The sequence below is a fragment of the Macrobrachium rosenbergii genome, chromosome 1 (assembly GCF_040412425.1).
Source record: "Macrobrachium rosenbergii isolate ZJJX-2024 chromosome 1, ASM4041242v1, whole genome shotgun sequence".
Classification (NCBI taxonomy): Eukaryota; Metazoa; Arthropoda; class Malacostraca; order Decapoda; family Palaemonidae; genus Macrobrachium; species Macrobrachium rosenbergii.
In genome coordinates, this window is record NC_089741.1 from 31,076,174 (window position 1) to 31,090,759 (window position 14,586).

Genomic DNA, 14,586 nt, shown 5'->3' on the forward strand with positions numbered 1-14,586 from the left:
TTGAGACAGGGGTAAAACAGTTCTGTCATCTCGATGAATGAAATGGATTTGAAATATAAACAAATTCAAAGGCACTTCTTATCCATTGATTGTACCTACGATTTTTAAAGATTTCATTATTTTTAACTGAATGCTTTAAAGCAGTGATGTCTTTTCTCTATATAGCAAGTAAAAAATGGGCGTTTCTTCTGCGCAATCAAGTTTTCTGTACATCGTGTAATCAAGGCCACCAAAAATATATCTATCTTTCAGTGGTCTCGGTATAATGCTGTATGAGCCGAGGCCCATGAAACTTTAACCATGGCCCGGTGGTGGCCTATCCTATATCGTTGCCAGAAGTACGATTATGGCTAACTTAACCTTAAATGAAATAAAAACCATTGAGGCTAGAGGGCTGCAATTTGGTATGTTTGATGATTGGAGGGTGGACGATCAACATATCAATTTGCAGCCCTCTAGCCTCAGTAGCTTTTAAGATCTGAGGGCGGACAGAAAAAGTGAGGACAGAATAAAGTGCGGACGGATAGACAAAGCCGGCACAATAGTTTTCTTTTACAGAAAACTAATACAGAAAACTGAAATGGGTATGAAATATGAAGAAAATTTTAAACTTAACTTGTCCATATTGACCGCAATTGATTTACAAAAGCCTGTGATATTCCTAAATTCTTATAAGAAATTTGCATCTGAAGACGAAGATCCATTTTGAGACGATCCAGGAATCCGAGGTCTTAAAAACAAGTTATCTCACTTTTTACGGGCAAACTGTGACTTCCATCCACATGCAACGCATAAAAAAAAAAAAGTAGTAGTTCCTGATACGACAGACCTATAGTTGTACTGACAAGTACATTCATAATCTGATAAAACCTGAACATTGAAACTGAAGTGTAAAATGAAAAAGTTTTGTGTGTGAACAATTTCTTAGAAGCCTTTAGTCCATTAATACGCTAATTCGTCCATTCTTTATGTCTATTAATTCCTTAGATGATAAATCCGTTTTTATTCACTTACAACTAACACGTGCTTATTTACTTCTATTTATGGAGGTAGATAAATAACAAAAAAAGAATATAAAAATAAATTCAAACATTATCTTTTGTGTGTTTTATATGAAAGTAAATATAATATACATTCGTTAATTCGTTCAGTACAAATCTGTTTCTTTATTCACTCATAAATAACACGTATTTATTTTTTTTTTTTATATTATATATATATATATATATATATATATATATATATATATATATATATATATATATATATATATATATATATATATACATACTATTTTCTGTTTTTTCCGTTTTGCATGTCACCCGTACTCTGTCTAACCTGGTAGCAACAGCGGTTGCCGAATTGGATGGAGGGTATCGATCGGCGAAGCCCGGTTTTGGGGTCTCCCAGGCAAAGCATTCTTCTTCGTCTTCTTCTTCTTCCTCAATTCCGCTATTTTCTGGCGTCAGGAGAGAAAGTAACGGCGGGACGCTACTAGAAAGAGTTGCGTGTGTGTATGTGTGTGTGTGTGTATGTGTGTGCGTGTTTGTGTGTGTTGGAGGCAACTGGTGAAGACTGGTTGTTGGAGGGCGAACGGTATTCAGGGATTGGTGTGTGTACGTAATTAAATTCGATTTGGGTTGTGTTTGTGTGTTTGTGTTGGAGGGAGCTGACTGTATGTTTGTGTGTTGGAGGGTTGGAGGGAACTGATGGAGACCGGTTGTTGGAGGATTGTCTTAAGAAACTTGTAGGACGAACAGTATTAAATACTTATTTTGGACTGGTGTGCTTAAGTGCTTAAATTCGATTTGGGTTGTGTTTGTGTGTGCGTGTGTGTGTTGGAGTGTTGGAGGGAACTGATGGGGGATTGTTGGGGGTGAGAGAGCCAAAGAAAGGAACTCTGAGATTCAAGTTTTTTAGGTTTGTCAAGAAATACGTTGCTTACAGTAACATGAAATGGCAAAACTTGGCAGACTTCACAAAGTATACCAAACTGTCACACGTATTATTGTTGTTGTAGATTAACGATGGCCTTATGCCAAGCAAGGGCTTTTGCTCAGGGAGCGGCCCTTAACACCCTGCAAGCAACGTATCATTTTAAATTACGTTTTTACATTTGTAATACTTCAAATACCTCGGTAACTGAAACTAAGAACGTGGGTTCAACCGTCATTTGCTTTTTGTACCAAAATTAAGTTTAGAAAAACATGAAACAGTTTTTCCTTGAGACAGTGATGACGTGAAAGCGCATTAGATAACGAAATTTCGTTTATGTATATTAATCTATGACGTCAGAACGTATCATGTATTCGAGCTTCCCTTTTGAATGTGAATCTGCATTGTCAACAATCAGAAGCTCGCAAAGCTTTCCACCTGTATCTGAGAGCCTGTGACGTCACGGCGTGCCGTATGAGGAAGTCCCACGCAGTAAGTCTTTGACGTCAGCAGTGAAAAGGTAACCGAGGTTTTCCAGTATAACGTAATGTATAATGAAATATTCCAACTTCACTTCAATCTCTGACGTAACTAATATCAAGATAATGTAGCTCTATTGCTGCAGTTCAGTCTGTGGCGCCACATACGCATTAAATACTGAAGTTTAACACCAAGATGTGTCAACAAGAAAAATACCGTTCGTCAAACCAGTTCCTAAGCGCATTCGACAGCCTAACGAGAGGTGATCCAGCGTGTGATCTTATTGAACAAGCATGAGCAAGCAAGTGCGCTAATCAATCTTTCGGAGACTGAAAACTAAAAGAAAAAAAAAATATTAAAATAAAACACGAGTGAAAGTGTGTCTCTGAGAACGGCAGGAGTGGAATTCCCAATCTGCATCTCATTGACATTCTTGTTCTTATCTAAAATATTATTTTCACACTTCTCTTATGCATATTCATATTCTCTTCATTTATTGTCGATTTGCTGCGATTTTTCTTTATCTTGTGTGTTTCTGATTTTCCTAAAACAATCACCCAAGTCCCTCCTTCACCTTTTCTTGATCTGAAGGAACCCCATCGCCCTAAGAATTACCTGAAGGTGCCCCAGGGTGCATGATCCTACCGCATCATCATTATCACCATATCACTATCATCATCACCCAGGTACTGGGGAAATGAGGAAACGACCAGAGGTAAAAGGACCAAATACCAGGTAGTGGTGTGTCCCTGCCTCCATTCTGACCAGGTCGTTCACATCGTGTTACCTGCTGGTGGTGGAGCTCATTTTCTGATTCTCTCTCTCTCTCTCTCTCTCTCTCTCTCTCTCTCTCACACACACACACACACACACACACACGCATATTCTCTTTCTCTCTCTCTCTCTCTCTCTCTCTCTCTCTCTCTCTCTCTCACATATCATCTCTCTCTCTCTCTCTCTCTCTCTCTCTCTCTCTCTCTCTCTCTCTCACGCAAACATGTATGACATAAACAAACAGTCTCCCTCTCTCTACGTGACACACAGATATCCTCACTCTCTATCTCTCTCTCTCTCTCACTCTCTCACACACACATATTCTCTCTCTCACACACACACAAATGTGTTTGACATAAACAGTCTCTCTCTCTCTCTCCTCCCTCTAATGTGACACACGCATATCCTCACTCACTCACACACACACATTCTCTCTCTCTCTCTCTCTCTCTCTCTCTCTCTCTCTCTCTCTCTCACAGACAAACATGTATGACATAAACAGTCTCTCTCTCACTCTCTCCCACACACACACACACAAACATATATGACAGAAACAGTCTCTCTCTCTACGTGACACACGCATATCCCCACTCTCTCTCTCTCTCTCACGCACACACTCACTCACAAACGCATATAGGCACTTACGCAAACATTCTCTCTCTCTCCCTCTCTCTCTCTCTCTCTCTGCAATCAGAAGTTATTGAAAGCCAGTTTGGGTTAAGGCAAACATTTTTACATTCCAGATCGCTAACCAAGTCTGCCTGTTGCATAATGAGCAGTTCCACGATGGCATTTTATTATAGAGAGATGTGACGCCCACATGTCAGTCGTCTCTGGAGGCGTGGGCGTGGGCGTGGGCTTGATGATAAACTTACCATCTGGGAGTCAGATAATTTATCTTTATAACCCTTATCAATGCGACATCAGTTTTGCTACCAATGTGATCTCAATTTTCCATTATTGTATGAAGGATATATATATATATATATATATATATATATATATATATATATATATATATATATATATATATAGAGAGAGAGAGAGAGAGAGAGAGAGAGAGAGAGAGAGAGAGAGAGAGAGAGAGAGAGAGAGAGTCTTATCAGCAGCAAAATTTCACAAATCAAAATATCACCTTAAGCCACAACTTGACCCTAAAATATCGCCCCATTGGTAAATATCTCTTCTAATTTTTTAAAGAGTTATGATAACTAGAAGTACCAGATTTCACTTGTCAATAGCAGCATGGGTGCAAAGCCACATTTCACAAGGAAATCAATCAATCGAGTCTGTTTTTTGGGGGGCCAAGTCGTACCTTTAGGGCACGCAAGTTATAGGCCTAAGATTTTGCTGTCTTTGTCCAGATCATTTAGTCAGTCGCGCCTTTAGTGAATATTTCTTCACTTTTTAAAAATATTTATTATAACTAGAGGTACTGAACGTTCCTGCTAGATAGCAGCAGTCGTTGCGAGTCCAAATTGCACAACCAATCAATCAATCGAGTTGTGTTGTTTGGTCAAGCCGTACCTTTCTTTAGTGCTCTCAAGTTACAGGCCTAAGATTACCCCTTGTCTGTGTCTTCAAATTCACTTTATTTAAAAAATTTATGATCACTAGAAGTATCAAACTTCCCTCCTCGATAACGGCAGTCATTGCGAAGCCAAATTATACAAGTAAATCAATCAATCGATTTGTATTTTTATTGGTCAAGTCGTACCTTTTATAACTCGAAAGTGTAGGCCTAAGATTATGCTGTGTTTGTGTCCTCGAATTCAATTTTTTTTTTTATTTCTGATCACTATAAGTACCAAACTTCCCTTCTATATAGGCGCAGTCATTGCGAAGCAACACTGTCCAAGCAAATCAATCAATCGAGTCGTATTGCTTTTGGTCAAGTCGTACCTCTACTGCTCTCAAGTTACAGTCCTAAGATTATGCTGTGTCTGTGTCCTCAAATTCAATTTTTTACAAGATTTATGATGGCTAGAATTGCCAAACCTCCCTCCTCGATATCTGCAATCGTTGCGAAGCCAAACTGCACAAGCAAATCAATAAACTGAATTGTATTATTTTTGGTCAAGTCGTACCTTTAGTGCACGCGCAAACGTCGCATCCTTCTGCATCCTTCGTCTTCGTGCAGGACTCCGGGCAATCGCTCTCTGGGCACCGCGGGATGTTCATGCAGGCTGCTTCGCAGTTTCCTTTGCTTGTGAATCTGTTGGTCAGGAAATAGACGCCTACAGAAGTGCAGAAGGGGCATGAATACGTGAGCAATCAGGGGGAAACAGTAGATTTGAATTTGGATGATGATCATGAAGAAATTGAGGCGGGAAATACAAGCCAATAGAATATGAGGTGAAATAAATGGTAAATATACTTGGATCTGGATAAGGAATCAAGGACAATCGGAAGGGAAATAGACACAAACAGAAGGGACGTGAATACGTAATCAATGAGAGGGTAAATAGACTTGAATTTGGTTGACGATCACGAAGAAATTCAGAAGGGAAATAAACACCAATAGAAGACAATTGAATATGGAATAAATCAAAGGGTAAATAGAAGGGAGATGAATATAAATTCAATCAGAGGATCAGTATCTTTGAATATGGATAAAGAATCGCGTCTAAAACCAGATGGAAAAATCGATACAAAAAAAAAAGGGGTCATAATTCTAAATGAAATCAAGTGGAGCATTGAAGCAAATAAATTTAAACGAACGTGAACAGAACCAGAACGAAACCAGAATAGAGGCGAAGGAAAGTGAAACGAACATGAAAAATATATAAACAGATGTGAATAAAGTTATATAAATGCATGTGAATAAAATAGACGCAAACATCAATAAATAAAGAGCAATAAAACGTAGAGGGAAATTATGCAGATAAATACGAAAATAAGGTAAAATAAAATAAAGGCAAGTGAAGGCTGAAAAGACATTATTTGCTCCATCACTGCACTTTCAGAGATATAATGATATAATGATATAATGATAATATAATGCTATAATGATGAAAGGAGGGATACAGACAGACAGACAGGACACATACCGGGACAGACATAGACAGATAACATGGCTGACAGACTTTTTATGATTTTTTTGTCTGTGTTATATTAATTATCAATTTATTGGTTGATTTTGTATCAATAAAGGGAAGTTGCTTAATAAACGATGAGACAGACAGAGAGAGATAAATTTTCTTTGAATGGATCTACTTCTTGTCAAAATGAGGATAATTCCCACGAGAGAGAGAGAGAGAGAGAGAGAGAGAGAGAGAGAGAGAGAGAGAGAGAGAGAGAGAGAGAACGCTTATTACCACATATTGGTGAAAAATAGAGAACTCATACCACCTGGAGAGAGAGAGAGAGAGAGAGAGAGAGAGAGAGAGAGAGAGAGAGAGAGAAATTATCTTTTATATTATCTATATCTTTTAAAATAAGAGCAGTTCCATCGTAATAAAGATGAAAGAGAGAGAGAGAGAGAGAGAGAGAGAGAGAGAGAGAGAGAGAGAGAGAGAGAGAGAGAAATGATCTTTTAATGTATATATTTCTAGTTAGAATATGAGCAATTCCAACATGATAAAGATGAGAGAGAGAGAGAGAGAGAGAGAGAGAGAGAGAGAGAGAGAGACCGACTAGCATCAAAAAAGCATTATCATAATTCCTCATGATTACTCACTGATCAGAGGTCAGTGACTAGCAGTCAGACCAGTGGTTATCTTACTAATTTAGGACCTTTGAGTCAACTCCTGTCAAACGAGAATGTTTTCCTCCTCTCTTTGAAAAAAAAAAAATCTACCAGCAACTTCTTCTTCCTGTTCACGTTCTCTGCGCCTGATACATACCCTTGGAGATAGCGACAGCGACCGGTTCGGGAAAAATAAAATCGCCCTTTTAGGAGGAAAAAAAAAATTCCCCTTTTAGGGGAAAAACGCCTCTCGGGAAAAATAAAATTCCCCTTTTAGGGAGAAAATGCCTCTCGGGGAAAAATAAAATTCCCTTTTAGGGGAAAAACGCCTCTCGAGAAAAAATAAAATTCCCGTTTTAGGGGGAAACTGTTTCTCGGGGAAAAATAAAATTCCCCTTTTACGGAGAAAACGCCTCTCGTGGAAAAATAAATGGTCCTTTAGGGAAAAAACGCCTCTCGGGGAAAAATGAATGGTCCTTTAGGGTAAAAGACGCCTCTCGGGGAAAAATAAATGCACCTTTTTGGGGAAAAAATGCCTCTCGGGGAAAAATAAATTTGCCTTTCAGGAAAAACAAACTCCCTTTTGGGGAGAAAACGCCTGGGGAAAATAAAATTCCCATTAGTGGAAAAACGCCTCTCTTGGAAAAATAAATGGTCCCCTTTAGGGAAAAAACGCCCCTCGGGGATAGATAAATGTCCCTTTTTAGGCGAAAAAACGCCTCTCGGGAAAAACTAAATGCCACTTTTGGACAAAACAAAATGCCCTTTTAGGGGAAAATGCCTCCTTGGGGGCGTTGTATTCCATTCCAACTAGAATCTTGGCGACCGAAAGGTATATTTTGTTGACTGCCTTTTTTTAGTTTGTTTTTCTCTAGCAGTTTTAAAGTTACAAACAATTTTAAGTTAAGGAAATATATTGCAAATATAAGAGAGAGAGAGAGAGAGAGAGAGAGAGAGAGAGAGAGAGAGAGAGCAATTTTATCTGGAAGATTTGTTAAATATACCTTATGAATGTACTGCCAAAAATGAGAGAGAGAGAGAGAGAGAGAGAGAGAAGAGAGAGAGAGAGAGAGAGAGAGAGAAAGAGCACAAGGTTAATACACCATACTTTTATTTCGATTGCAGTATATAACATTCTTGGATTAACTTTTTCAAACATAAAATACTTAAAGATATTAACTCAAGATCGACTGATTCATTACTATGATTTGGCGTCACAATAAAAAAAAAATAAAATTGATTAATTTTGTTGAAGTACTTTTCTTGCTCCGTTCAGTGGGTTTCTTTCTCCCTGTAACCGAATTTCGAACTTCTCTTTCTTTTCCTGTGTTCCCGGGTCATTAAACCCCACACTTTTAGTTTTCTGTATAAGAAAACTATTGTCTGTCCGTCCACACTTTTTTCTGTCAGCACTTTTGCTGTCCGCCCTCAGATCGCAAAAACCACTAGGGCTAGAGGGCTGCAAATTGGTATATTGATCACCCACCCTCCAATTATCAAATATACCAAAGTGCAGCCCTCTAGCCTCAGTAGTTTTTATTTTATTTAAGGTTACAGTTAGTCATGTCCGTGCGTCTGGAACTGCTATAGGTACCAACAACACAGGCCACCACCGGAATGTGGCTGAAATTTTCATGTGCCGCTGCTGAGAGTTTCATGGGCAGCGGCTGAGAGTTTCATGGGCAGCAGCTGAGAGTTTCATGGGCCTTGGCTGAGAGTTTCATGGACCGCAGCTGAGAGTTTCATAGACCGCGGCTGAGAGTTTCATGGGCCACTGCTGAGATTTTCATGGGCCGTGGCTGAGAGTTTCACACAGCATTATACGCTGTACAGAAAACTCGATTGCACCGAAGAAACTTCAGCTCATTTTTACTTGTTTTAGTCTCACCCACTGTTTTTCTTGTGTTCTACGGGTCTGGGCTAGTTAAGGGCTCATGGTTGTTTCAAGTCCTTAAATTATTTGGCTTGCCTGTCGCCATTACCAAATAGTAATTTCTGAATTTCAACAATTTTTTGATAATTTTTATTTATCTATTGTCATTTTCGACTTCTACCATATTTAATAATTCTCTATAATTTTTGACTAGCCATTGCCTAGTAATAGCCTCCTCTAGTACATAATAATACTTGACAAATTCCTATATCTCTTGACTTAACTGTTTCCATTACCTGGTCAAGGAAACAGGGAAGTTACCAAATATTATTGGATAGCTGGCAACAGCCTCTTCTCCAACTCATTAATAATCCTTCTAAAACTTATTTAATTTTTTCGACTGACCTGTTTTGTTCCATTACCTGAAGGAAACAGGTAAGTTATCAGGAATTGTTCAATAACTGGTAAAGCCTCTCTGATTCATCGGTTACCTTTCAATAAGTGACCTCATTTTTCGACTGACCTGTTTCCTGCCATTACCTGAGGGAAACATGTAAGTTATCAGGAATTGTTCAGTAACTGGTAACCGCCCCTCTGATTCATCAGTTACCTTTCAATAAGTGACCTCATTTTTCGACTGACCTGTTTCCATTTCCCCCGCAGCCGGAGTAGACGAAGAAGGCGCATCTGTCGTCCTCGTGGACGTAGTACCACGCCTCCTCCTGCCCTTCGCATGTCCCTACGTCGGCGGGGCCCCGGCAGTCAACCCCGGCGTCGCTGGTGACCTCGGCTGGGTATATATATGGGTATTATTATTATTATTATTATCATTATTATCAACAAAAAAATGATAATATTATACTCTATATCAAATGCGAAACATGACAAAAAGATTAAATGAGAAACATGACAAAAAGATTAAATGAGAAACATGACAAAAAGATTAAATGAGAATCATGACAAAAAGATTAAATGAGAAACACGACAAAAAGATTAAATGAGAAACATGACAAAAGGATTAAACGTGAAACATGACCAAAAGATTAAATGAGAAACATGACCAAAAGATTAAATGAGAAACATGACAAAAAGATTAAATGAGAATCAAGACAAAAGAATTAAATGAGAATCGTGACTAAAAGATTAAATGAGAAACATTTCAAAAGGATTCAATGAGAAACATGACAAAGAGATTAAATGAGAATCATGACAAAGAGATTAAATGAGAAGCATGACAAAAAGATAAAATGAGAAACATGACAAAAGGATTAAATGAGAAACATGACAAAAAGATTAAATGAGAATCATGACAATAAGATGAAACGAGAAACATGACAAAAACAAAATCCTCAAGTACAGATTAAAAGAGAAACGTGAAAAAATGTTGAATGAGAATCATGACAAAAATAAACCCGCAAGCCTAAATTAAATGAGAAACATTACAAAAAGAAATCCGTAAGTCCGGATTAAGTGAGAAACATAACAAAAAGATTAAATGAGAAACATGTCAAAAAGATTAATTAATGAGAAACATGACAAAAGAATTAAATGAGAATCATGACAAAAAACTTGATTAATGAGAAACATGACAAAAAGAAATCCACAAATCCACATTAAATGAGAAGCATAACGAAATCTTGATCAGCGCTCTTCACATTTATAAAAAGTAATTTTTCGATGATTAAATAATAATAATAAAGTCAGGCTGTATGAGAAACGCGACAAAAAAGCAATTCAGGAGTTTTAATAAGAGACATGACAAGTATTAATCTGAAAGTCATTTAAAGAAGCATGACAAAAAAAGCGACTCTGAAATGGGATTCAGTGTTTTTGTCCAACTTCTTAATAATAATAATAATAATAATAATAATAATAATAATAATAATAATAATAATAATAGAGAAGACTATACAATTTAAATGTCGTGGAAAGCCCTGTTGTTTCCAATAATAATAATAATAATAATAATAATAATAATAATAATAATAATAATAATAATAATAGAGAACACTCTATACAAATTAAATGCCGTGGGAAAAGCTATTGTTTTCAATAATAATAATAATAATAATAATAATAATAATAATAATAATAATAATAATAAATTATCATCATAAGAATTTCGTATTCCCGCTGCGCTCTCGACAAATACAGAATGAAAAAGCAAAGAGTATATCACGCATCACTTCTCGAATTATGACCAAATTGCCATTTTCTATAGATCTCGTCTGTTGCAACAAAAATAAAAAGTAAAAAAAAAATCGAATCGACCTTTTTCCTGAGTGACAATTTTTTTTAAATCAGGAATTTTCAATCAACATCCGAAACAAAAAAAAAAAAAAGCCTGAATGCTTAAAAAAAAAAATCAGATGTACTGAAATCAATTAATTGTCTCAAAGGTCATGACCTCGCTCGATCAGCCATCAAGGTCAGGCAGAGAAATCTGACCTCACGTGACCTTAACGCTCGGATGCTCAAACCAGCTCTAGGAGAGAGAGGAGGAAACAGTTACACTGAAAGACGAGAATGAAGTTTTTTTTTTTTTTTCATTTGCTGTTTCTTTTATTTATTCTACTTTGATGTTTATCTTATTTTTATCTTAATTTCTTTTCTGTGATGATTTGCTTTTCCAGCTGAGGCCCTAATAATAATAATAATAATAATAATAATAATAATAATAATAATGATAATAATAATAATAAAAGTCTTTTAATACGATTATCATAGTTACCTCACAGCGAAAGTCATTCAAGTATTTTCATTACTACAATTACCAGGGTCCCCTAATTACCAGCAGAGGCTGGCAAAATACTATATTCCAATATAATAAAGAAGGTAAAACAAATCCCAATATTAGGATGAAAAATCACACTTCTAGATTATAATATATATATATATATATATATATATATATATATATATATATATATATATATATATATATATATATATATATATATATATATATATATATATATATATATATATATATATATATATATATATATATATATATATATATACATATATATTAATTTGATTTTGTCACTGTGCGAGTGACAACGAAGATTTATGATAAGACGCTCTTTCACTCGACCGAGATACCAGTATGTGAAAGCGGGAAATAGATTCACGTAGCGATGAACTTGAAGAAGAAGTTGCCTAGAGTAACGTTTCATCTTGGACATTCGTGTGATACTTATTATAGACAAGGTTTATATATATATATATATATATATATATGTATGTATGTATGTATATATAAACGAAAGCACCTTTCCCAAGGCAGCACAGTGACACTACGAAGCTGAAGAGAATGGAAGGGAAAGGTGAAACCCTGACGACAAATTAAAAAATATAGAAGAAGAAGAAGAAGAAGAGGAAGATAGAAAATGTTAACATACCGGTTAAAATCATTCCTCTTACCTGTGATAGCATTCCCCCGAAACGCCGAGGCTAAAGAAACGGCGGCAGCAGCAGACATCAACACGAGGTAAATTTCCATGGCAAACACTTTCGTACTTTGACGAACACTCTTTGGACTTCGGCGTCCACAACGGACCTTAGACAACTCCTTCGTAATGCTCTCTCTTGCTCTTTCTCTCTTCCCTCTCTCTCTCTAGCTCCTGCTACTGCTGGATTGAGGACGTGAGAGGGTGGAGGGAGGGAGGTAGCAGCAGAAAGGTAGGGAGAAAGAGTATGCCAGAGTAGAAAAAAAACGAAATAAAAAAAGAGTTTGGCGAGAGATTTTCTCAGGAGATGATTGTTGTCAGGGGCGCGTTCTTTCCGACTCACACCTTGCAACTGTGGCTTCGACGCTGCTAACCCGACCTTTTATTTTCTCTCTCTCTCTCCTTCTCTCCCTTTCTCTCTCTCTCCACCGCTCGCTCGCTCTTGTTTTCATCCTTCCCTCAATGTTTTTTCTTTTGTTTTTATTTATATGTCTTCGCATCGTTGCTGGGTTTCCCCTGTGTCAGCAAAACGTTTATGTTAAACTTTCGTTTTGGTGTTCCAACTAGACCAACATTCTCAGCTCACGGTAAGTCACTTGCCATCTTAACTAGACCCATCCAGATGAAATCCTTTTCTTTTCTTGACATCATTAATCACAACCTTTCACCAATGCGCCGCCAAGTTAGCGTTCGTAATCAACCAATCAAGTAATCCATAGACCCAAGAACTGCGGGGGATTCCAGTTTAAATGTGGCTCCATTTTCAATCTCTTCACACGGGTACTTTCCACATTATATAACCATCGGTCCATTCCCACTTCTTTTTCTTCTTTCGGCTTTATCTTTTCAGTCTTTCTTTCTTTCCTTCTTTCTTTCTTTCTTTCTGTCTTTAGCATATGGCCGTTATATAATGTGAAAGTTCGTCGAGTCATTTCTATGTTTTGTACCGTGAAGACTGTGCGCCTTATATAATAATAATAATAATAATAATAATAATAATAATAATAATAATAATAATAATAATAATAATAATAATAATAATAATAATAAATTAAGTGAAATTTTTTAATTGCCTTCAGTAACAAATAAATAAATAAATTATTATTATTATTATTATTATTATTATTATTATTATTATTATTATTATTATATTATTATTATTATTACTGTGCAGTCATTCTCATATTAAAAGCCAGAGCCAATGCCCTAATAACTGTATTTATGCTGATCAAATTATGCAATATACTCGTATATATATATATATATATATATATATATATATATATATATATATATATATATATATATATAAAATTTGATCAGTATATATATATATATATATATATATATATATATATATATATATCATATTATCTTATCATTCTATCAGGGTAGAAGCAAAATTCTTAGGGGGCATTACTGACAAATATCAGTTGTAGTTCCTTTATCTATAATTAACTATAAAGAAACAGTGACATCTATAGCAGTAATGGTTCTTGAAGCAAATGTCTTTTACAGTGTTCACTATTACACAAGTAAACATTCATCGTGACACTATCAATGAAAGTGATGTTTATGGTGTAGAAAATATCAGTAATAGGACACAACAACAATCTATATATATATATATATATATATATATATATATATATATATATATATATATATATATATATATATATATATATATATAATATAAGGAGCCCGTTAAAACGCCATAATGTAGAAAGTAAATGCTGTATTTCAGAGACCATCTGTCTCTCTCATCAGGTAAGTATTTGATAAAATTCTGTTTTAACAGGAAATACTTACAGTCATATATATATATATATATATATATATATATATATATATATATATATATATATATATATATATATATATATATATACATATACAGTAAAGTTCGTCTATAACGTACAGGCTTGTAACGAATTCAGGCTTATAACGAATGAAAGTGAAATCCCCATTCCCAATTCAAATAAATGAACTTAAAATCGTAGGTCTGTAACGCATTCTTTATTACGAAATCAGGTACATAACGAACTATTTTGTACGTCCCTGCGACAGTTTTATTGGTAAAAACTACCTGTTATAACGAAGTGATACCTTTATTGATAAACAAACATCAAACACCTTTTATCCCAGAGAACTGTTCTCACTTCGTTCTTAACTTTGTCTTTGTCAGCTATGAAAAATTTCTGCCGCAGGATGGCCATTTTTTTGCGGCACAATAGCGCTTAATTCTTAAACTGTTTGTGCATAAAATGATGGTGAAAAAGTTAAGTATACCTTAGTTTAACCAGACCACTGAGCTGATTCACAGCTCTCCTAGGGCTGGCCCGAAGGACTAGGTTTATACTTTATATGGCTAAGAACCAACT

The 14,586-nt window shown here is 35.8% G+C and overlaps 1 protein-coding gene across 1 annotated transcript in view; it reads right to left on the reverse strand.

The window, feature by feature from the left end:
• Window positions 1-12,558, reverse strand: part of LOC136845672 (boophilin-G2-like) — a 20,679-nt gene extending 8,121 nt beyond the window's left edge. The window contains exons 1-3 of the mRNA XM_067115851.1: window positions 12,177-12,558; window positions 9,393-9,540; window positions 5,277-5,404 (exon numbers count right to left, since the gene is read on the reverse strand). Coding sequence (XP_066971952.1) covers window positions 5,277-5,404; window positions 9,393-9,540; window positions 12,177-12,255 — 355 coding nt within the window. The 5' untranslated portion in view covers window positions 12,256-12,558. The remainder of the gene's footprint in view (window positions 1-5,276; window positions 5,405-9,392; window positions 9,541-12,176) is intronic.
• Between the last annotated feature and the right edge of the window lie 2,028 nt (window positions 12,559-14,586).